The sequence below is a fragment of the Myxocyprinus asiaticus genome, chromosome 6 (genome assembly GCF_019703515.2).
Source record: "Myxocyprinus asiaticus isolate MX2 ecotype Aquarium Trade chromosome 6, UBuf_Myxa_2, whole genome shotgun sequence".
Classification (NCBI taxonomy): domain Eukaryota; kingdom Metazoa; phylum Chordata; class Actinopteri; order Cypriniformes; family Catostomidae; genus Myxocyprinus; species Myxocyprinus asiaticus.
In genome coordinates, this window is record NC_059349.1 from 1,450,691 (window position 1) to 1,475,587 (window position 24,897).

The 24,897-nt window shown below is 43.9% G+C and overlaps 2 protein-coding genes across 2 annotated transcripts in view; both read left to right on the forward strand.

Annotated features, from left to right (window-relative positions):
- Window positions 1–24,401, forward strand: part of LOC127442118 (SUN domain-containing ossification factor-like) — a 36,442-nt gene extending 12,041 nt beyond the window's left edge. The window contains 10 exon segments of the mRNA XM_051699921.1: window positions 7,260–7,340; window positions 7,787–7,892; window positions 8,024–8,044; window positions 9,656–9,711; window positions 9,921–10,000; window positions 10,234–10,299; window positions 13,382–13,460; window positions 14,703–15,554; window positions 21,451–21,538; window positions 23,703–24,401. Coding sequence (XP_051555881.1) covers window positions 7,260–7,340; window positions 7,787–7,892; window positions 8,024–8,044; window positions 9,656–9,711; window positions 9,921–10,000; window positions 10,234–10,299; window positions 13,382–13,460; window positions 14,703–15,554; window positions 21,451–21,538; window positions 23,703–23,843 — 1,570 coding nt within the window. The 3' untranslated portion in view covers window positions 23,844–24,401.
- Window positions 17,187–21,428, forward strand: LOC127442927 (uncharacterized). Its single transcript, XM_051701324.1, has 2 exons — window positions 17,187–20,927; window positions 21,230–21,428. Exon 1 carries the CDS (start codon window positions 17,493–17,495, stop codon window positions 18,639–18,641), a length of 1,149 nt encoding a protein of 382 aa, XP_051557284.1. The 5' UTR covers window positions 17,187–17,492; the 3' UTR covers window positions 18,642–20,927; window positions 21,230–21,428.
- Window positions 24,402–24,897: the final 496 nt, after the last annotated feature.

The window sequence follows — 24,897 nt, forward strand, 5'->3', positions numbered from 1 at the left end:
TTTTCTCAGAATCAAGAATTTTTTTTTTTTGCTCAGTCGTCAGTTTAGGGAGGTCTAATGGTTCCACAAAGTTTCTAATATCTTCATCAGTAGATGAAGATGTGGAACTATAGAGATCAAGATAGAATTCTTTAAAAGCATTATTAATATCAGTGGCCGAGGTAAATATTTTACCTCCAGCAGATTTCACTGAGGGAATGGTAGAAAAAGACTCTCTCTGCTTTATATATCTAGCCAAAAGCTTCCCTGCTTTGTCCCCTGACTGTCTTGCCCTGAACAGCCAAATCTCCACCTTCCATGACAAAATAGTATTATATCTGTATTTCAATCAGGTCAGTTGCTCTGCCTCAGCACTTTTAATGTTCCCTTCCAATTCCATGAGTTCTCGTGCTTTGGATTTTTTGGTGAATGAGGCATACTGTATGATCCGACCCTTAAGAACCACCTTAAGTGCCTCCCAAGCCACGCCCACAGAGTATACTGAGGACCAGTTGGTCTTCATTTAAACATTGATTTCAGCCTTTAACATTTGTTGGAATTCAGGATTTTGCAAAAGGGATATATTAAAGCACCAACTATATGGTTTCTTTTTCTCTGTATGTGGCAACATCTCTAAACTCACAAGGATAGATCTGAGACTAAGATGTTTCCAATTGAGCAATCAACAACAGATGAAATGAGGGACATATATATTCTAGAATAAATCTTATGGACTGATGAAAAGAATGTATAGTCCCAACCTGATGGGTTCAAAAGTCTCCAAATATCTGTAAGACCAAGATTGTTACACATCCTGTGAAGCGTCAATGTTGCTCTAGGGGGCTTACACACTTTTGCTTCACTATGATCAAGGATTGAGTCCATCAATAGATTAAATCTCCTCCCAATATTATGTCATGAGGGGTGTCAGTGGCTTGCAACATCCCTTCAAGATCTATAAAAAAGCCCTGATCAGCAGCGTTAGGTGCATAAATATTAGCCAAAATCAACCTTTTTGATAAAACAGTAATGACTCTTCCTAATTTATCTTTAATCTGTTTGAGACATTTGAATTGTAGATGCTTACTTATCAGTGTTATGACTCCCCTGCTCTTACTTGAGCCAGCACTAAAGAAAACACGTCCACCCCATATTTTCCCAAATTTTTCAGTTTCCTGCAGGGAAAGATGCATTTCTTGAAGAAACACTATATCATATTTCTTATGTTTAAGAAAAGAAATAACCTTCCTTCTTTTTATGGGGTGCCCCAACCCATTCACATTCCATGTGGAAGAAACAATCCACTCATATTTACATTTGACATTTTGACATATTAGAAAAAAATAGATTGTGTGTCAAAAATAAAATTATAAAGACCACATTCCAACATTAGTGCAACAATCAAACCACAAACGTACCCCCGAACCAAACAAACAGAAAAAAGAAAAACGTGCGCATTATCCCCGCGCACGACAGCGCCAACTGGCGTCCATCCCTCTAAACTCAAACAGTCCATGTACGCCTATGAGAGAGGACAACTTTGCCGTCGGATTGCTCAAGTCCAGTGTGTCTATACAAATTTTGTGAGACAGAATTACACAACAGAAGATAACATAATAAAACAAACTCCAGCCAGTAGGTGGTTCAGTAGTTTGTATATTAATGTAATCTAATTTGTTGAAGCAGTAAACGGCTTGCTGTCCGTATACTGGAGGGCTCAGAGCTCAAGACTCGACTCAAGTCCTGATTACCCCCCCCCTCCCCGGACTTTACTTATTTAGATAATAAATCTAGAGAATAGGTGGAGGTGGGATGTCAGAAGAGTTGTCACAGGAAGCAGGTAAGCAGCAGCTTATATACTCCTGCTCGCGGGCTGTGATTTGTTAGATTAAAATTAACATGCTCCTTCCGAACTTCTGTTAATTAACTTCATAATAAACACACAGAATGTGTAGATTCATCCACATAACTGTCCCGAAGGTGTGTTCCTCCACAAATCAAGCTCCAACCGCTAGCGGAAACAGCACATAAAAAAAAAAAAAAAAAAAAAAAAAGCCGTTCAGTTTCCTCGGGCAGTCAAATGAATGTTCAGTGAGCCGGTCTATTCGACTGCTACGAGAGCAACAAATGACCCAGTCACTCCAATGTCCTGCAAGAAATACTCCACAAAACAAACTCCAACCAATAGGAGGCATCAGCACAAAGAACGTGCAGATTCATCCACAACACTGTCCTGAAAGCGTGCTATTCCACAAAACAAACTCCAGCCACTAGGCTGAACCAGTACAAAAAGAAACAAAAAAGTGCCCAGTTTCCTCGGACGGTCAAGTGAATGTTCAGTGAGTCAGGCCCACTCGGCTGCAACATGAGTACCACAAAATAACGTCATGGTTACTTGTGTAACCTCCGTTCCCAGATGGAGGGAACGAGACATTGTGTCGATGTAGTGACACTAGGGGTCACTCTTGGGAGCCCTAGACACCTCTGGTCTTTGATAAAAGGCCAATGAAAATTGGCGAGTGGTATTTGCATGCCACTCCCCCGGACATACAGGTATAAAAGGAGCTGCCACTCATTCAGGTTTTATGCTGAGGAGCCGAGACAAGGTCCAGCCATTTCAGCGGGTAGTTCAGCGTTGTGGCAGGAGGGACACAACATCTCGTTCCTTCCATCAGGGAACGGAGGTTACTCAAGTAACCATGACGTTCCCTGTCTGTCACTCACTCGACGTTGTGTCGATATAGTGACACTAGGGGTCCCTATACGAAACTCCACAACTGGCTGAACTGTGTTACGTGAACTGGCGGTGTGTGGCGGGCAGACAACTGTGTGCCTCATAGCCAGCACACCAGGTTGACATGTAACCTCCCCCAACATAGTTATGAGTGTCGAACGGCCCATTGGGGACAAGTCGACTACCCAAAAGATAGAGACAGTCTAACCCAGTCGTGGCCTCTTTTCCCCTTCTCTTTTTCCACTCTCTAAAAAAGAAGGGGGATTATCTGACAGGGCCGCCAGGTCTAGTCGGGGGGTGTCCCTCCCAAGGAGAGGACACTGTGGAGACCACACCTCGCCCAAAGAGAGGGGGGGGGATATTTAAGTGGAAAAATACGTCACATGGTCTTTCCAACCATGTGGAGAGTCTTCAAGGTAGATCCTACCCAACGGGGGAGGAATTATTACAAACATGGAGACTGGGGCAGAGGGGTTCTGCCCAAGGAAGACGCAGTTTGCCAACAGGGAAACGAATTAGCGGAAGATATACATCGCATGGGGTTAGCCTTACAGGGAACCGCCACATGCGGAGCACCTACCCCAGAACAGGACTCTTAGTTAGCATGTGTACTGGGCCGGCAGTGAGTCTCTCCGAAAACTCGGCTGCCACAGGGCTCGGAGGAAGTCAACCAGGGAACAAAGTTTGTGAACACTACAGGGAATTAATGGCGCACGTCTTCAGCTCAAAAGGAGGTGGAAGGCGCTATGTGCAAGCGATACACCCGGCCGGCTATCCCGGGCTTATCTGCTTGTATTGTGTGCCACTACCTGGGACGAATCCGGTTCCACCCGGAGGTTGTAGAACCTTGCAATTGTGTTGGGTGTTGCCCAGCCTGCTGCTCTTTAAATATCTGTTAGAGAATCACCCCTGGCCAGGGCCCAGGAGGCTGTTTCACCCCTGGTAGAATGGGCTCGTAGCCCTACCGGGAGCGGCACGTCCTGGGCGTGATATGCCATAGTTATGGCGTCAATGAGCCAGTGGGTGATCCTCTGCTTGGAGACAGTGCTTCCTTTCCGCTGTGCACCAAAGCTGACAAAGAGCTGCTCAGAGATCCTAAAGCTCTGCGTGTGATCCAAATAGATGCGTAAAGCGCGCACCAGACACAGCAATGACAGGGCTGGGTCTGCCTCCTCCTGGGGCAGCGCTTGCAGGTTCACCATCTGGTCCCTAAAAGGGGTCGTGGGAACCTTGCGCACACAGCCCGGTCGGGGTCTCAGGATCACATGAGAGTAGCCCGGACCGAACTCCAGGCATGTTTTGCTGACAGAGAACGCTTGCAGGTCTCCTACCCTCTTGATGGAAGTGAGCGCAGTCAGGAGGGCAGACTTCAAGGAGAGTGCTTTAAGCTCAGCTGACTGCAAAGGCTCAAAGGGGGCTCTCTGTAGACCCCGAAGAACTACAGAGAGGTCCCATGAGGGAACGAGGCGCAGTCTGGAGGGATTCAGCCTCCTGGCGCCTCTCAGGAAACTGATGATCAGGTCGTGCTTCCCTAAGGACTGTGTTTTGGTGTGCTGCTATGGCGGAAACGTACACCTTCAAGGTGGAAGGGGACAGCCTCCCTTCCAACCTCTCCTGCAGGAAGGAAAGCACTGATCTGACTGCACATCTCTGGGGGTCTTCCCGTCGGGAAGAACACCACTTAGTGAACAGACACCACTTAAAAGCATACAGGCTTTAGAGGGGGCCCAAGCCTGAGTGACCGCGGGTGGTAGACCGCTTAGGTCTTCCGCGTCCCATCCAGGGGCCAGAAATGGAGATTCCAGAGGTCTGGTCACGGGTGCCAGATGGTGCCCCATCCCTGAGAAAGAAGGTCCTTCCTCAGGGGAATTCACTGGGGGGGCTGTCGAGAGGAGCGTGAGGTCCGAGAACCACGTCTGGGTGGGCTAGTAGGGTGCTACCAGGACGACCTGCTCCTCGTCCTCCTTGACCTTGCACAGGGTCTGTGCAAGTAAGCTCACTAGGGGAAACGCATATTTGCACAGGCCAGGGGGCCAGCTGTGTGCCAGCGCATCTATGCCGAGGGGAGCCTCGGTCAGGGTGTACCAGAGCGGGCAGTGGGAGGATTCTTGGGAGGTGAACAGGTCCACCTGTGCCCATCCGAATCGACTCCAAATCAGCTGGACCACCTGAGAGTGGAGTCTCCACTCTCCCCTGAGGGTAACCTGCCGTGACAGTGCGTCCGCTGTAGTGTTGAGGTCGCCCGGGATGTGAGTGGCTCGCAGCGACTTGAAGTGCTGCTGACTCCAGAGGAGACGGCAGGCGAGTTGTGACATACAACGAGAGCGCAGACCGCCTTGCCGGTTGACATATGCTACCGTTGCCGTGCTGTCTGTCCAAACTAACACGTGCTTGCCCTGGATCAATGGCCGAAACCTCCGCAGGGCGAGCAGAATTGCCAACAACTCGAGGCAGTTGATGTGCCAATGCAGTCGCGGGCCCGTCCATAAGCCAGCGGCTGCGTGCCTATTGCAAACAGCGCCCCAGCCCGTTTTGGAGGCGTCTGTCGTGACCACGATGTGCTTGGAGACCTGCTGTAGCGGAACACCTGCCCGTAGAAACGAGAGGTCGGTCCAAGGGCTGAAAAGACGGTGACAGACCGGTGTGAAGACCACGCGATGTGTCCCGCAGCACCATGCCCATCTTGGGACTCGAGTCTGAAGCCCATGCTGAAGCGGTCTCATATGCATCAACCCGAGCGGGGTGGCCACCGCTGAGGATGCCATATGCCCCAGGAGCCTCTGAAAGTGTTTTAGTGGAACCGCTGTTTTCTGTTTGAACGCCTGCAAACAGGCCAACAACGACCTTGCACGCGTTGTCAAAGAGGCTGACTCCAACTCCAAACCGAGAAAAGAGATGCTGTGAACCGGGAGGAGCTTGCTCTTTTCCCAGTTGACCCGAAGCCCTAATCTGCTGATGTGCGAGAGCACTAAGTCCCTGTGTGCACACAACATGTCCCGAGAGTGAGCTAGGATTACCCAATTGTCGAGATAGTTGAGAATGCGAATGCCCACTTCCCTTAACGGGGCAAGGGCTGCCTCTGCGACCTTCGTGAAGACAGCGAGGGGACAAGAAAAGGCCGAAATGGAGGACCTTGTACTGATACGCCTGACCCTCGAATGCAAACCGCAGGAAGGGTCTGTGTCGAGGTAGAATCGAGACGTGAAAGTACGCGTCCTTCAGGTCTACCGCCGTGAACCAATCTTGATGCCTTGATGCGTCAGCATCTTGAACGGGAGTCTGTGTAAAGCCCGGTTCAGTACTCGCAGGTCCAAGATTGGGCGCAACCCACCGCCTTTTTTCGGTAAGATGAAGTAGAGGCTGTAAAACCCCTTCTTCATCTCAGCCGGAGGGACAGGTTCTATCGCACCCTTCCGTAGGAGGGTAGCGATCTCCACGCGCAAGGTAGCAGCGTTTTCGTCCTTCACCAAGGTGAAGTGGATACTGCTGAACCTGGGCGGACGCCTGGCAAACTGAATCGCATAGCCATGTCGGATTGTCTGGACCAGCCATTGCGACGGATTGGAAAGCGCAAGCCACGCATCCAAGTTCCGCGGAAGGGGGACCAAAGGGACAACGTCGTCGGATGTACTGGCAGGTGGGGCCTTGCGGTGGGGCGGAGCTCGAGGTGCCACACAATGTCGTGGCCGTCCTGAGTCTAGGGACATCGAAGCACTTATCTGGCTCCTTGTGACCACCCCGGAACAGCCTGGGATGGGGGAGGAAGAGGCCTGTCCTCGCAACCTGTGGAGACTATCACATCGGGGGCGGATGTGTGCCACAGCTGGGCACGCAGGGGTGGGGAGAATCGCGAGAGTTCAGGGGAGAGCGGAGGGTTCCACTCTAGCCCGACGCTCGCGGCCGCCCAGGAAAGCATGTCCGTCATCTCTGCATCAGCCTGTGACTGTGTAATTGACCCCGAAGGGGGAGTCCAGCTGAGGCTTCTGCATCTGACTGGACAAGCCCGCTCTCCGATGCTGTGCTCGAGAGCTCATCAGCTTTGCGTGCTCCAAACAAGAGGTCGAACTCGCCATGAGACGAGCCAGCGGACTCATCCGGAAGCCCGATCGGGGCAGACGAGCGCGCTGGGGAATGGGAGGTCCACGGGGGGATACCCGGCGGAGGCGATCCCATTGGAGTCCCCAAATCGCCCCCAGTGCTAGCCGCGCTGGCCTCAAACCCGTAGGTAGAAGGACCGAGGCGGGGAGCTGCTGGGGTGGTGTGCTTTCTTACGAAGAGGCGGAATCTTGCTTACAAAAGCAAGCCGCGACCGCAACGTTGCCATGGTCATGTTCTCGCAGTGAGAAAAGAACAATCTTTCAATGAAAGAATATAGTGACCAAGGGCTATCAAACTCAAAAGAGGGAGAAAAAAATCCATAAAGCTAGTTCTTATGATTAATGTGCTATATGCCAAGTCTTCTGCAATGCAAGTCTTCATAGGATAGCTTTATGTGAGGAACAGACCGAAATATAAGTAAAGTCAAATCTCATATGCATCATTGCAGGTTTCATGTCATTGATGCCAAATGCCATTGGTTCTTGCATGTCTCAGAATCGCGATGTGACAAGCTTCAATATGCAGAAGCGTATTGAGGGTGAGAAAATGATGGCAGTATTTTAATTTTTGGGTCAAATGTCCTCTTAACCAACTAATGCATATGTTGGAGAAATCTTGCCATGGTGTTAATATTTCCTGTTTATATCTTTATATAAAGTATTTATAATGGCTTTTTTAGTTTAACAAATATTTAATCTGTACACGTGTGCAAGCGTGTAGATATGTGAGGGATAATGTACAGTCAGACATCATTATTGCAAAATAAACTCTGAAAGGGTAATTACAGACCTGAATTGGAATGAAAGACTCTTTTATCATCCTGAAGGGGTTTATTTTGTGATAATAACCAGCTGACTGCATATTATCCCACTTTACATGGCTGCTTAACAAATAAATAAATAAATTGACACAAAATATTGATTTGAGTTTAAATGATTTTATTAGCTTACTTTATTATCTGTTTTTGTTTTTCAGATATCCAACCAACAAATGGGTAAAGCTCGGCACATTTCATGTGTGTGACGAGCGGACCGTACAGAGTTTTCCATTGGATGAACATTTGTTTGCTAAATACATCAAGGTAAGTAAGAATTAGCCATATTAACTGGTCAGCTGAATCTTCACACCTGCCATAGACAAGTAAACAGTGAGTCATATTGTCATCTGTGGTTTTTTGAATTCTTTATCTCTTTTCTATTTCTTCTGCATCAGATGTTCACCAAATACATTAAGGTTTGCTTTTCTTTCTTAACGCTGAGTTTGGATGAATGGCTTGAGTGTTTGGTTGGGTTTGCTGTTTATACATAGCAGTAGTTCTCAACTGGAAGGTTGGGATCATGTGTCTGTCCTGATAGGGTTGTGGATGGCAGAGAGAAAAATAATACTTTTTAAAGGGATGAAAAAATGCTTCCCATATCTTATTGACATCCAAAGTCAAAAACGCTCCTTAGTGGTTTATAGCTGCCAATGACTCATTCAAGCAGTGATTGCGGTGGTAGAAAGCTTATACCTACTGTACGTATACGGCTGAGGTAAAAACAACCGTGCAAGTTCTCTCTCCAGGTAAACACTTGCTCGTGTTACTGCCGGTACTCTTAAAGAGACATTACCATTGTAGCGCTTGTTATACATATCAACGTAAAAAAATGTGAAACAAAATGTAGTAATGTATTAAGTATAATAAATGTGTAAATATCTAAATTTGAAAAATGAAATAAAAATATATACTTACATACTATAGCGTGTGTTATAGTTATTTATATAGAACGTAAATTCAGATAGAGTACATGAATATTATATGTGAAGATGCTCCCTTCCCAGTTTGCTTTTTCAGTTGCATTACGCTTACATGTCGTCAAAAGTCTGGCGATTAAAAACAAAAAATTACCAGCCAATGGCGATTCTTTCTCCAGTTCTGAAACCATCGGCATATTGGTCATAAGCATGAAAATGCTGATTAAAATGGTGTCACGTGTTCAACATATCCAGTCCATGTTCAATGGAAATTATTTATCGTTAGAACAATAAAATTGCTTTTGTACCACTTTGTACATGTTTAAAAACAATTATTGACCAAAATCTGATGATCTGATGAGAAAATAAGGTAAGTGGCAAAATGTTGGTATTGGGCTATTGTTTTTTGTTAAAATCAGTATGGGTATTGGCCACAAATCTTCATGTCGGTGAATCCCTAATTTTGTATAATTCTCAGATCTGCTGTGTTGCTCTTGCATAATCTTTGTCCTGAAGCAAAACCAGTTGATCATGTTTAAAATCATATTTATCCTCTTCAACTGATCTCCTGTGAGAAACATAAAAAATTGCCTTTCTCAAGGCATCACTTCAACATTTAGCTAAAAACTCAAAAATCTCTTGAGATTTGTAGTTTTCAAACTGCAGTTGAGTCCTCATGCTAATATTTAAGCAGCATTTCATCAAGGGCACTATGGTGTCAGGATCTGAACTTACAATGTTTTGGTTATCCCAGCAGATTATTAACCACTAGGCCACACCCACACCAAATGAGAATTGCATCATCTGTTGAAGGTTCAGTGTGTTTGTATGTACACGTTAGTGAATTAACGCATCACTGTTGCCATCTAACTGCACTTGGATTTACAGTAAAGAGACAGTACAGAAAACTATTTAAAAATGGTGAAACGAAATGTGTTTAAACATGGTCTAAATCCAGATAGTTTCAAATGATTCTTAAACACTTTATAACCATTGAAGTTTTCAGGTGTTTATTTCTCTCATTCTCTCTCTCTCTCTCTCTCTCTATCTCTCTCTTAGATATTTATCTTGTTTGTTCCCAGTTTCAGGCATTTTTCCTTTTTTTTGCAGGTGGAGCTACTGTCTAAGTTAGGCTCTGAACATTTCTGTCCTCTCAGTCTAGTCAGGTATTATATGAAACTTATGCCACAGTTTTACGTACCCTCGGCTGAAAATAATTCAACAAATATTGAAATGAGCCTTTCTAGACTTCGACTTTAAGTTACTCTTTGCTGTTTGCTTTTGTCTGATTCATTGACAGTAATTGTATTGCTATTATAGTCATTCAGTAGCTCTCTCTCTCTCTTTTTGTCACTTTCTTGTTCTGTTTCTCAAGGGTTTTTGGCACCAGTATGATGGAGGAGTATGATATGAATTCAGAGCCAGCGGACAGACAACAAGATGACCATGACTATGGTAAATTCATAGTCTCATTTATATGTGTAAAGTAAAAAATTCCAGTGATGTTGCAGACTGTTTATCATCAGTTTATTGGTGTCTGGTGTTTTTTACACACATATCAGAATACTGTTTGGCATCTGAATACAGTGGAATAAATGTGACTGTTTATAACAACAATAATTACATACAAATTATATAAAAACAATAGCTTGTTTTTTTTGGGTTTTTTTGTCTTTGTAAATGTTTAGATCAGCCTCCTGACTTTGTGCCATTAGGTGAGAAATCCTCCAAAAATCTGATTGGATCTGCCAAAGGTAAGTATTATCAGATACACCTATGTTATTTAGATATGAAGGAGTGCGGACATTTAGAGAGGAATGTCATTTGTCAAAGGCAATAGTTCAGTTTGAATTTTCAGAGGTAACATACAGTATTAAAATGCGCAGTTTTGTGTAGATTAGTCATGATTATAAGTTGTGTGGTGAACAGTGACTAAGATTGTATTTCAGCAATAAGGTCATGCTATATTATGTGTATATTCATGGCTAAAGGGTGTTGTTAGCCCTCGAGAGCCTTGTTGCTTTTATAAAGCGGTAACTACAAAAGAAAAACTAAGGTTAACCCTCCTAGGCTGTTCAATAAAGGTTGACGCCTTGGCTGTACGTGGTCGTTTTGACCGGAAACAGAACGGGTGTAACTTTTTTCTTTTTTTTTAAAGAAATTATAAAATTTCTTCTTCCCTGAAGTAATAACAATACACTGCACTTATTTTGTAATTTTATGCTATTTAGGTTTACCTGTACATTTCTAAATTACACCATTCATTTACATTTACATTTATTCATTTGGCAGATGCTTTTATCCAAAGCGACTTACAAAAGAGGAATAATACAACATAAGTTATTCATCTTAAGGAGACAGTAGTATGAAAAGTGCTGCATTACAAAGTTTCAGTTTCATCAGAAAAATACTATCCAAGACAGATTAGAGTGCTACATGAATAATTTAATTTTTTTTATCATATTTTTTTATGAGTGGATGGTCAAGTGCTCATGGAAAAGATGTGTCTTTAGCCATTTTTTGAAGACAGAATTTTGAAGTCTGCTTCACAGATGGAGTTGGGAAGGTCATTCCGCCGAAAGTCTGGGAAAGTGATTTGGTGCCTCTTTGTGTTGGTACAAGGCGCCGCTCATTTGCCGAATGCAGGCTTCTGGTGGGAATGTAGCTCTGCAGGTATGATTTTAGGTAAGCTGGAGCAGATTCAGTGACTGTTCTGTATGTCATCATAGAGCCTTGAACTTGATACGTGCAGCAACCGGCAGCCAGTGTAGAGAGACAAGGAGTGGTTTAATATGCACTCTCTTTGGTTCGTTGAAGACCTGCTGCTGCATTCTGTATCATTTGCAGAGGTCTAATTGCGCATTCAGGAAAGCCGGTAATGAGAGCATAACAATAATCCAGTCTAGATATATCAAGTGACTGAACAAGGAGTTGTGTGGCATGTTCAGACAGGAAGGTTCTTATTTTCCTGATGTTGTAGAGTGTAAATCTACATGATTGTCCTGTCTTTGAGATGTAGTCGGTGAAATTGAGTTGGTGGTCAATGGTTACCCCTAGATTTCTGACCGTTTTAGAAAGTGTGATCGTAGATGAACCCAGCTGAATGGTGATGTTGTCCTCAACAGCAGGTTTGGCTGGAAAGGCAAGGAGCTCCGTTTTTCCCAGGCCAAGATCAGGCAGAGATTCGAGCCATCACTGTGAAGGCTGGAAAGACAAGTAGAGCTGTTTTTCATCGGAGTTGCAGTGGTAAGAGAACCCATGTGCTTGAATGATGGGTCCCAGTGATGTTGTGTATACAGAGAAAAGAAGTGGTCCAAGCACTAAGCCCTGAGGTACCCCATTAATTAGCTGATGTGACTTGGACACCTCACCTCTCCAGGCTACCTTGAAAGACATCCTGTGATGCCCAGAGTAGAGAGGTTGGACAGGGGGATCTGATGGTTGACTGTGTCAAAGGCTGCAGATAAGTCCAGTAGAATAAGGACAAATGATCTGGATCCAGCTCTCACCTGTCTCAGCGACTCTACCCAGAAACTACCCTTATGAGTGTTTTCACCATGAATGGGAGGAGAGAGACTGGTCTGTAATTTTCTACTTGTGTGGGGTTAAGCGCAGATTTTTCAAGCAGTGGAGTTACTCAAGCCTACTTAAATGCAGTGGGAAAAGTGCCTGTAAGTCTCTACTAGATGTGTTAATTATGTATGTAAGTGTAGGTAGGATGGACGGACAGATGGCTTGGAGAAGGTGGGAAGGGTTTTAATAAACCCTGTTGTTGTTTATTAAAGCGTGACTGTAACACTGTATTTACCATTCAACATCCAGGAACATAACTATTCACGTTAAGAGCCTGTTGCATAACTTTTTTTAAAACGGTCCTGCATATGGGCGGGTACCTGACAGGTGAACCGCTAATATTTGATGTAACGGGTGGAAAAATATTTACATTGTCTTTGAGGTTTGGGTGCAGATTGGGAATCAATAGGCATGGGCAGACTGCAAGTCAAATTGCCAAGGCTATTTTTTTTAAATCTTATATTCTTTCTGTTAATTGTCACCACAACGTTAGGCTACGTGTCTATTTTTCTTAAGTGCTCCAACTCAGAGTGCCTAATGTTAGTTTGATTGCTTGTGTGAAACCATTTTTGTCTACCTGATGTAGTACATTTATTTAATGCAGGTGCGAGTCTTTATGTTAAATGGGTCAGGTACATAATTAAATTAGTGCTGCTGTCAGATAACGGGTCGGGTGTTCTGTTAAGTAATGCAGGTGTGGGGCAGGTGCGGGTTTATAAAATACGACCCTGCAGGACTCTGCTGTAGATATTCATGAAGCATTAAACTGAGTGTCAGAGGAACATGATAAACACAATTTTTACACACTTTACACAGTTTTTATTACAATTTCTCCTGATATTGACACTTAAAATATGTTCTTGATTTTAGTCAAGGGGAATTAATGGGGAGGCCTTTACTATTGTATAATACTTGCCTACACAGATGTCCAAAGTTTTTCATGGCCTGGTTTACTCATAATTTAAAAGTAACCAAAAATAACTGCTTTTCGGCACATAGACCATGATCAGGGTTCAAATTAATGTGCAAAACATCTATATTTGCACTTTAATTTGAGACCCTAATGAGGAGCTTTGTGCCGAAATGCGTTGGTTATTTTGGTTACGTTTAAATTAAAATAAAGTTTTTCCCACAAGTGTTGCTGGATCCCTCTGCTTCATCCCTGTTATTTTTGTGAGTAGATAAAGTTGTGCCACTACTTTCCCAACTATGGGTTACTTAGCAGAACACTTGAACACAACGTAATTTAATTTTGTGTTTCAGATGCTCTTCTCACTATGGTGAACAACATTGCTGCCAATGTGCTGGGTGCAAATCCAGACAATGCTGCAGGAGGAGATCAGTTCTAAAATCACTTTTAGGAGAAAACACATTTTAAATAAATGTCATGCCAAGAATGGTGACTATTTGTACAGTAGTTGGATAAATGAGAATGTTTATGGTGTTTTTCAGGAAACTCCACTGTAGATTTAAAGATGGAAGAAATGTCTTTACTTCCTCAAGCGATCCGCACCACCTCTTCCACTGTGTATGTAACTGTGCTCTTGTTGTTTAAGCAGTTAGGAAAGTATGTAGTGCATAATGCAATCAAAGCCCTCTCTATGAAATGACCTGCACCGCTGTGTCCAGGGTCCAAAATTTACTGTTTGAGGAAATTTACAGGCCATAAATATTTCTTAATGTTAGTACATAGAAACTTAATGTTAGTACATAGTAGTTAAATACATTTAAAGTGAGACCAAATAAATACTAGTAAGCTTTAAGGAATAAATGTAAAAAGTGCTTTCCATGGATATAGGGATTACTAATTACTAATTTTGGTGAATTAACATGAGGGATATTCCACTATTTCACATCTGTGTCGCCAGTAAAAAAAAAAAAAAAAAAAAAAAAAAAAAAGAAACCTGACAAACTTCTGAAGATAAATTTTCCTCTGAGGTAAAAGTTGTTAGAAGATGCACAAGTTGCGGCAGATTTGAATTGCTCACATCACTTACATCATTGAGGGTCGGACTATCATTCTTACAGTTGGACTTTAACCATGTATTATGCCACAGTTTCCAATAACGTGTCCAGCAACTGCTGTTTTATTTAGTCATCAAAGTCAGTTCTTGTTCGTATTTAGAGCTTGCCTTGTGTTCATTTTGGACCCTGGCTGAATCATAGCTTATGTACCACAGCAAAATACTACCTCTCATTTCTCACAGATTATAAAGACCATCGCCATAGTCTTACACTTCACCTTCTTCCATTCAGGCCAGTGACAATGGTGCTTGATCAGCCCAATCTGAACGAGATCATGGAAACAACCATCTTTACTCGAGACTACAGTTGACCATGTAGCACCAACACCAGCAGTGTCACTGCCAGAAGATCCCACCACACAACTTACTGTTGGGGATGTTCCTGTCCAAACTACAACTGAAACAGAGCAGATCGTCACTTTGCTGCCCGATGATGATGAGGACGAATCAGATCAGTCCTCTGAAGGAAAACTTTTTGAATCAAAAACAGCTCAGCAGAATTACTCCTGTTCACATGGTTTCTCGCTTCAAGAGTATCTTCTGCAGTGCTGCTCCTCTTGAACGATTATCCCAAAGAGGAAAAAGCCAAACTTACGTTTGCAACCTCTCACAGCATTACCACACAAGAAACCCTCTATTTCAGCCATGACAGTCCCATCTCAAACTCATCACATTCACACCCCAATCACAGAAGTGCCAATATCTTCAGAAAACACTGAAATCCTGTTTGTTCCAGAAACCCAATCAAGGCTTGAATCTTTGGATCTTGAGCCTAGTCTGACTTCAGATCTGCTTAAACCAGTTTCTGCTGACTCTCTTTCCTTCAAAGCAATCCACCCCATTGAACTGGCATGTCCATCTGTCACTGAGTGCCTTAAAGCAAAGTTCCCCCAACAGAGCCTTGAGAAACCTTTTCATACCAACCTCTCGGATTTAACATCCAGCCCTGCTGTTATAAGCCAGGTAGGTTGTGGCCAGATATCAGTAACAACGGAAAAGTCCAACCTTGACAATGACCTTTCAACTATTAGGGTTTCAAAAGATACAGTAGATCAGTCACAGCATGCTTCCTCATCTACTCTTGTGGATCCCACAATGCCTAAACCATCCAAAAGCAAGATGGTCACAGGTGGAGAGCTGACACCTCCTCAGTCTGTTCATCCTACAGTTGGGTCAGTAGAGTTAATTAACCTAAAAAGCAAGGAAATCTTGGATGATGTTGTTCTGGAGACCAACCCTAACATTGAACAACCATCCTCTGAGATCTATGCGGAAATGCAAAACTCCCTGGATGTACCGGTCCATGGCTCTAGTCAGAAAGAGTCAGTTTTAATGAGGCTCAACAATCGCATTAAGGTCCTGGAGATGAACATGTCTCTCAGTGGACGCTATCTAGAGCAGCTGAGCCAAAGGTGAGAACACAGTTTTTACCATTGAGTGTGTTTAGATGCATGATCTTACCAGTGTTAAGGGAATAGTTAGCTAAAAGTAGGGTCGCTACTAACTTAATTACATTTTTCAGTGTGAGATTGTAGCTCAGCTATTTTAACAATACAGTAGTGAGGGGGGCCTGGGTAGCTCAGCGAGTATTGACGCTGACTACCACCCCTGGAGTCGCGAGTTCGAATCCAGGGCGTGCTGAGTGACTCCAGCCAGGTCTCCTAAGCAACCAAATTGGCCCGGTTGCTAGGGAGGGTAGAGTCACATGGTCGCGGTCATGGTCGCTATAATGTGGTTCTCGCTCTCGGTGGGGCGTGTGGTGAGTTGGGCGTGGATGCTGCAGAGAATAGCGTGAAGCCTCCACATGCGCTAGGTCTCCACGGTAACGTGCTCAACAAGCCACGTGATAAGATGCGCAGATTGATTGTCTCAGACATGGAGTCACTACGCCACCACGAGGACTTAGAGCGCATTGGGAATTGGGCATTCCAAATTGGGAGAAAAGGGGAGAAAGAAAAAACAAAACAAAAAAAACAATACCAGTAACAAGCGACAATTTCTAACGAGTAATGCTACGTTTGTCACATTATGTTGCGTATGCCGTAATGGAGTAATCAAACAACCGTCCTCTTTCTCTCATAAAGTGATGGGAAAACCAAAACATTGAAGTAAATGGGTTTCTTTCAGCCTGTTTATGTAAATGAACAGGTTAAAATAATATATTTAGCATTGGGAACTCCACTTCATTTTAGTGAGTTGGTTCTTTCAGCCGGTAATGAACTGAATGAACTAGTTCACATAAATGATTCACTGATTAATTTGAGCCCCGCACAGCCTTAAATTGACTTTTTTTTCTTCACTTTTTTAAAGAGAAATATTTAGTGTATTGCTGCTGTTTATCACTATATTTCGATTCAGTTTTCTAGTTTAATTGATGTATATTAAGTATACATTTATGTTCAATTTAATGTTGTCACCCTTATGGTTTAATGTCACTTAAATATATGCAGTAAGAACTGATTGCAGAATTTAAATAATATAATATTGTTATTTATCTTTAAATGGTTTATCATAGTTAGCTACTTTTTGTAAGTAACTTGTAGTGTTGCTAACTATTTGTTTGAAAAGAGTTATTCAGTGTGTGCATTCTATTTACATTTTTATGTAAAAACTGGAGAAAATAATAACAATTTCAGATCTCATGTAAACATGGTTCCCTATCTGTCACTCACTCAATGTTGTGTCGATGTAGTGACACTAGGGGTCACTCTTGGGAGCCCGAGACACCTCTGGTCTTTGATAAAAGGCCAATGAAAATTGGCGAGTGGTATTTGCATGCCACTCCCTCGGACATATGGGTATAAAAGGAGCTGGTATGCAACCACTCATTCAGATTTTCTCTTCGGAACTGAACGGTCTGCTCATTGAGCTGAATTCTACTGTTCATTCACCTCTGCTAGATCTGACGGCGCATTTCAGTGACTTCTCCCTCCTCTGCACTGGTGCACTGCAGATAATGCCCCTGGGCGCTTCGGCAGAAAACAAGAGAGTATATTTTCTGAAAGAGCTTTTTTCCTCTAAAAGAGTATATATTTCTCTAAAAGAGCAGCACACACGGAACGTCTTTTTAAAGACGCGTCTTTTTAAAAATGCCTTTCCGATTGTGTGTTATTCCTGGTTGTGGTCGTTATCTCTCAACTATGGATGGTCATGATTGCTGTCTTTCATGTCTGGGCGCGACCCACATGGAGGCAGCGTTTGTGGATGGTTCATGTTCTTATTGCAAGAACATGACCATGGCAATGTTGTGGTCGTGGCTTGCTTTCGTGTAGCCCACCGCAGGAAGCTGATGCCACCCGTCTCACAGTCGGCGCCTAAGAACCCACAGAGGTTGTCAAAGTGCCCCTGAGATGGGCGACCCAGGGACGAGGGAACCCACACACCTGGAGCTGGTAAGAAGACCACTCCATCCCCCGGTGGAGGGCCAGGTGGAAAATATTTTGTTGCCTTTTTGTATGATTTCGCCGCATTTCCAAGTGGCTGTGGTACCCAACAGTTCAGCAAAAGAGCGGCTTCCTTCCTCCCTGGGTCACATACCCGGTGTGCACGGTCGTCATCACGACTACCGTCCACGGGTTTTTTCTTGCAGGATTGGCGCTACAGTGGTGGTCTTTCCACCCCTGAGTGCCCAGCTGTGGAACACAGCCGCCCCCGATGTGGCAGTCTCCACGGGTTACGAGGACAGGCCTCTTCCTCCCCCATCCCAGGCTGTTCCGGGGGTGGTCACAGGGAGCCAGGTAAGTGCTTCGATGTCCCTAGATTCAGCATGGCCACAACGTGGTGTGGCACCTCGAGCTCCACCCCGCCGCGAGGCCCCACCTGCCGGTATGTCCGACGACGTCCCCTTGGTTCCCCTTGCACGGAACTTGGACACGTGGCTTGCGCTTTCCAATCCGTCACGATGGCTGATCCGGACCGTCCGACACGGCTACGTGATTCAGTTCGCCAGGCGCCCGCCCAGGTTCAGTGGTATTCACTTCACCTTGGTCAAGAGCAAAAACGCTGCTACCTTGCACGCGGAGATCGCTACCCTCCTACGGAAGGGCGCGATAGAACCTGTCCCTCCAGCCGAGATGAAGAAGGGGATTTACAGCCCCTACTTCATCGTACCGAAAAAAGTCCTGCGAGTACTGAACCGGGCCTTACACAGACTCCCGTTCAAGATGCTGACGCAAAAACGCATTCTGGTGAGCATCCGGCATCAAGATTGGTTCGCGGCGGTAGACCTGAAGGATGCGTACTTCCACGTCTCGATCCTTCCTCGACACAGACCCTTCCTGCGGTTTGCATTCGAGGGTCAGGCATATCAGTACAAAGTCCTCCCTTTTGGCCTGTCCCTGTCTCCTCGCATCTTCACGAATGTCGCAGAGGCTGCCCTTGCCCCGTTAAGGGAGGTGGGCATTCGCATTCTCAACTACCTTGATGACTGGTTAATCCTAGCTCACTCTCGAGACATGTTGTGCGCACACAGGGACCTGGTGCTCTCACACCTCAGCTGATTAGGGCTTCGGGTCAACTGGGAAAAGAGCAAGCTCCTCCCGGTTCAGAGCATCTCTTTTCTTGGTTTGGAGTTGGACTCAGTCTCCTTGACGGCACGCCTTATGAACGAGCACGCCCAGTCGGTGCTGGCCTGTTTGAAGGCGTTCAAACAGAAAACAGCGGTTCCACTGAAACTTTTCAGAGGCTCCTGGAGCATATGGCATCCTCGGCGGTGGCCACCCCGCTCGGGTTGATGCATATGAGGCCGCTTCAGCACTGGCTCCAGACTTGAGTCCCGAGATGGGCATGGCACCACGGGACACATCGCGTGGTCATCACACCGGTCTGTCACTGTCTTTTCAGCCCTTGGACCGACCTCTTGTTTCTACGGGCAGGTGTTCCTCTAGGACTGGTCTCCAGGTGCGTCGTGGTCAAGACAGACACCTCCAAAACGGGCTGGGGCACTGTTTGCAATGGGCACACAGCCACCGGCCTCTGGACGGGTCCGCGACTGCATTGGCACATCAACTGGCTGGAGTTGTTGGCAATTCTGTTCGCCCTGCGGAGGTTTCAGCCTTTGATCCAGGGCAAGCACGTGTTAGTTCGGACAGACAACACGGCAACGGTAGCATATGTCAACTGCTCGTTGTATATCACAACTCGCCCGCCATCTCCTCCTCTGGAGTCAGCAGCACTTCAAGTCGTTGCGAGCCACTCATATCCCGGGCAACCTCAACACTACAGCGGACGCGCTGTCACGGCAGGTTAACCTCAGGGGAGAGTGGAGACTCCACCCTCAGGTGGTCCAGCTGATTTGGAGTCAATTCGGATAGGCACAGGTGGACCTGTTCGCCTCCCAAGAATACTCCCACTGTCCGCTCTGTTACGCCCTCCAAGGCTCCCCTCGGCATAGACGCGCTGGCACACAGCTGGCCCCCTAAGTGGTGTTCTTCCCGACGGGAAGACCCCCAGAGATGCGCAGTCGGATCAGTGCTTTCCTGCCTGCAGGAGAGGTTGGAAGGGAGGTTGTCCCCTTCCACCTTGAAGGTGTACGTTGCCGCCATAGCAGCACACCACGACGCAGTCGACGTAAGTCCTTAGGGAAGCACGACCTGATCATCAGGTTCCTAAGAGGTGCCAGGAGGCTGAATCCCTCCAGACTGCACCTCGTTCCCTCATGGGACCTCTCTGTAGTTCTTCAGGGTCTACAGAGAGCCTCCTTTGAGCCTTTGCAGTCAGCCGAGCTTAAGGCACTCTCCTTGAAGACTGCCCTCCTGACTGCACTCACTTCCATCAAGAGGGTAGGAGACCTGCAAGCGTTCTCTGTCAGCAAAACGTGCCTGGAGTTCGGTCTGGGTTACTCTCACGTGATCCTGAGACCCCAACCGGGCTATGTGCCCAAGGTTCCCACGACCCTTTTTAGGTTCCAACACCTTTGCAAGGTTCTACAACCTCCGGGTGGAACCGGTTTCGTCCCAGGTAGTGGCACGCAACACAAGCGGATAAGCCCGGGATAGCCGGCCGGGTGTATCGCTTGCACATAGCACCTTCCACTTCCTTTTGAGCTGAAGACGTGCGCCATTAATTCCCAGTAGTGTTCACAAGTTTTTTCCCTGATTGACTTCCTCCGAGCCCTGTGGCAGTCGAGTTTTCGGAGAGACTCGCTGCCGGCCCAGTACACGTGCTAACTAAGAGTCCTGTTCTGGGGTAGGTGCTCCTGTAAGGCTAACCCCATGCGATATATATCTTCCGCTAATTTGTTTCCCTGTTGGCAAACTGCGTCTTCCTTGGGCAGAACCCCTCTGCCCCAGTCTCCATGTTTGTAGTAACTCCTCCCCCATTGGGTAGGATCTACCTTGAAGACTCTCCACATGGTTGGAAAGACCATGTGACGTATTCTTCCACTTAAATATCCCCCCTCTCTTTGGGCGAGGTGTGGTCTCTGCAGTGTCTTCCCCTTGGGAGGGACACCCCCCGACTAGACCTGGCGGCCCTGTCGGATAATCCCCCTTCTTTTTTAGGGAGTGGAAAAAAGAGAAGGGGAAAAGAGGCCACGACTGGGTTAAGCCTGTCTCTATCTCTTGGGTAGTTGGCTTGTCCCCAAAGGGCCGTTCGACACTCATAACTATGTTTGGGGAGGATACGTGTCAACCTGGTGTGCTGGCTATGAGGCACACAGTAGTCTGCCCACCACACACTGCCAGTTCACGTAACACAGTTCAGCCAATTGTGGCATTTCATATAGGGACCCCTAGTGTCACTACATCGACACAACGTCGAGTGAGTGACAGATAGGGAATGTCGTGGTTACTTGTGTAACCTCCGTTCCCTGATGGAGGGAATGAAACGTTGTGTCCCTCCTGCCACAATGCTGAACTACCAGCTGAAATGGCCGGACCTTATATTGGCTCCTCAGCATAAAACCTGAATGAGTGGTTGCATACCAGCTTCTTTTATACCCGTATGTCCGGGGGAGTGGCATGCAAATACCACTCGCCAATTTTCATTGGCCTTTTATCAAAGACCAGAGGTGTCTCCGGCTCCCAAGAGTGACCCCTAGTGTCACTACATCGACACAACGTCTCGTTCTCTCCATCAGGGAACGGAGGTTACACAAGTAACCACAACGTTTTCTTGCATTGTTGGGTTTTTAGAATGAGCTGCTTTTTGATTACTCGTATATTGTTGTGCATGTAAACACATGTAATGAATTTGCTTAATGAGGAACCAGTATTTATGAGAACATTTTGCTAGAACTGCTAGGACTTAGCCCTTTAGTGAAATTGTTACTTTGATTTGTTCAGATTCACTTATTTTTCTCCTGTCCAGGTACAGGAAACAGGTGGAGGAGATACAGAAGGCTTTTAACAAAACAATCATCAAACTTCAAAATACTTAAAGAATTGCTGAGGAACAGGTCGGAATCAATGAATTACCTCATGTGCTGTTAAAAACTGCTGTATATTCTTACATTTCTTAATCCAAATTCTTACATAGTGCAGACATAGTGCAGTCCTTTATTTTAAAGGTGCTATACTCTATACCTGATTAAACCTTGTTACTTTTTGGAGATTTGGTTTCAAATGGGAAGCTTCACTTATAATATGATTTGTTGACTAAAATCTGCTGAAACTTACTTGACACATCTTTACACAAACAGTCCTTGAGACAAAATGTTAAATAGTGTTTTAGGTCATACTGTTTATTAGGGCTGAACAGTTAATCGAAATAAATTTAAATCGTGAAATAATGTAGTGCGATAACCAAACCACAAAGTATGCAAATTAATTAAATACTGTATGTGTGCAGCACTGTTCTCTGTAGTGCAACACCCAAAATATACTTTGATTTTGATGCAAACTTTTATCGTCGCTCAGCCTTTCAAAGTGTGCGCATACATATGCAGTTGGCACCTGCACGCTACGACTGCTATGAGATACTGAACTATTTCTCTTCAGGAGTTTAGACCCATAAAGATGTCTTTATATTCCTTCATTCCTACAAATGCAGGTATCTCCTCACCTAATCACACATGCACATCCACTGTTGTTGTTTCCACCTTCGTGTCCTGTTGTTTAGTGGCGATTACATCTTCCTCTATCATTTTGTTACAGCAACGGCTCAACTGTGAGTGTTGCCACCTTGTGAACCCACTAATTAGTGCAAATAATTTCATGCGCATACTGCGCATTCGGAATACATGTGGTTAGAAAAATCGGGCCACATATGTTCAATGTGCAAGCAATCTGCTGATGATGAAATTTGTGTCACGTGTCCTGTACGCAGGCGCTTAGCGTTCACGTCTAACCGAAGCATACTTTGGGCTTTACACATACTCAAAGCATGCGTGAACCAAACGAGCTGAGCACGTTACATTTAAAGCACTCTTGATTCACTAAATGCACATTTGTGTAATTTCAAATATGCTTGGCCACTAAAAGTTACTATCAAAATATAAAGTAACCTCATTGTGGACAGAAGAGTGGATGAGAGCATTTCTCTGCATTAAAAGGCCATTGTCAACTCAACTACAAACAGAAATGTCTTCCTTTACCACCAAAATAAAAGCTTCAGCTAAAAATAAAGGCACACATATTGTAGCTATGCCACATGCAGGTTAAGAAAATACTAGAAAAAAATCATTTTTTTCTCCCTCTACATTTCACTGTATTTTTTCTTTTATTTAATCTGGTTCTTTTTAAGAGGTCTCAATTGTGAACACACTTTCTTGAACAGTATTTCTATTGGTTTGCCCATGGCTTAATTTCAGTCCAAAAGACCTTTTTTTTTTATTATTTCTTTTTTTTTTTTTTTTTATGTTAATTATCATATTGCAGTTAAAATCACAATCGAAATATTTTTCAAAATAATTGCTCATCGATTTTTTGGTCCAAATCGCTCATCCCTACTGTTTATATTTCATGGTATGAAGATTATTTATTCCACATTTATTCCACATTTGATGACATTAATTTTACTCAGTCAAGTGGGTTCATCTGACAGCAAGGAAAGGAATCAAGCTTGTCAATATATACTGAATATAGCTGTTCAGCTTTTAGTAAAAAAACCCAGAATATAATTTGACAGGTTCCCTATGGATTTTCCTATGGGTTTTTATAATGGGGGTTTTGAACTTATGAGTAAAATAAAGTCTGTGGTAAACATTACTTGACGATACATGAACATTTTGTCCTACAACATAATTACACACTTTCATACGTCAAACGTGAATTTTGAAGCCATATTGAATTACATACTTTTTTTTTTAAAAACACACTTTGGCTTCAAATTCACGTTTGAGGAATTTATGTTGTAGAAAAAATTGTCCATGTTTCATCAAGTAATGTTTACCACAGATCTTATTTTACACATAAGTTCAAAAACCCCATTATAAAAACCCATAGTAAAATAACAAGGGAACCCATGGTGAATTAGACTTCAGTGTTCGCCTACAAATTGACATCAAGGCTGAACAGCTCTGTTGCATGCTAATTTGAGTTGAGACAAAGTGCCTTTTGGCCTTTAAACTGACCTCTCATCCTCTATCACCCTTGTTTATGTCATGTATATGTGTATTTTAGGACCAGAGACAGACAGAATCCATTCATATGCTGCAGACACAGCAGGAGAATATCACTCAACTCGTTCTCAATCTGTCAGTCAGTGTGAGTCAGCTACAAAGAGAGATATTGTATATATCACCAATTCACCAGAAACTATAATTTTATCGTATTTCTTTTTTACAAGATACAAATTTGGTAAATACACATAATGTACATATTCTACTTACTAAATAAGAAAATAATTAATTGCATTATTGGGTGTTTCTTCAACTTCAGGCACTTTTAGATTTTTTATATTCTTTTTAAAGTATAAAGTCTTGTTAAAATATATTTCACACTCTCATTACTTTATTTAATTTGTCTACTAACAATGTCCAACAGTGTATGTCCATGCATTACAGGAGATTTGTCATTTTTTGTCATGAAAATTCCCACCACAGTGTCGTTTCCAGCACATATCAAATTCTGAATAGTGTTTAATAGAATTCTGGGCTGGAAATTACATTGATGGAAATGACATTTTTAATGTTTTTGAAATAAAAGGGCAGACTCCTTTGTCTTGCTAAGGCTAATTGCATAACTAACAATTTATGTGTCCTAAATACTCAAAATTAAATAATATATTCACACTTTTGCATAATTTGGTAACATAAGAGCTTTATTGGAAATGACGCCCAATAAAAAAAACTCCACTCACAAATAAAAATGTACCTTGATTTTTCTATTTTCTTCAAACATCACTCGTCTCATATTTAATCTCAAGTATGCTCTTCATTGACACTTTTTTACACTTGGTTAACAAGTACACTAACTTTTGAAAAAACTTTATTTGGGGCAAATTTTGGTTTTGGTGGAAATGACGGCACAATTGCAAGACATGTCGTAATTTTTAAAAAATTGCTAGAAATCATTTTCACACAATAACTTTATATAGTACAATGGACCACTTACAAATGAAGGTGTCAACCAAAAATACTAATTATGTTGGCTTGGCAAAGCCAACATACTGATCTACTATTTAAGCTTGTTATTATTATGTTGGCTTGACAAAGCCAACATACTGATCTACTACATAAGCTTATTATTATTATTATTATTAGGTTGGCTTGAGAAAGCCAACATACTGAAATTCTATTTAAACTTATTATATTGGCTTGTCAAAGCCAACATACTGATCTACTATATAAGCTTACTATTATTATTATTATTATTA

Coding starts and splice junctions, on each gene's coding strand:
- LOC127442927 (XM_051701324.1), top strand. CDS start 17,493: ATGGGCGACCCAGGGACGAGGGAACCCACACACCTGGAGCTGGTAAGA.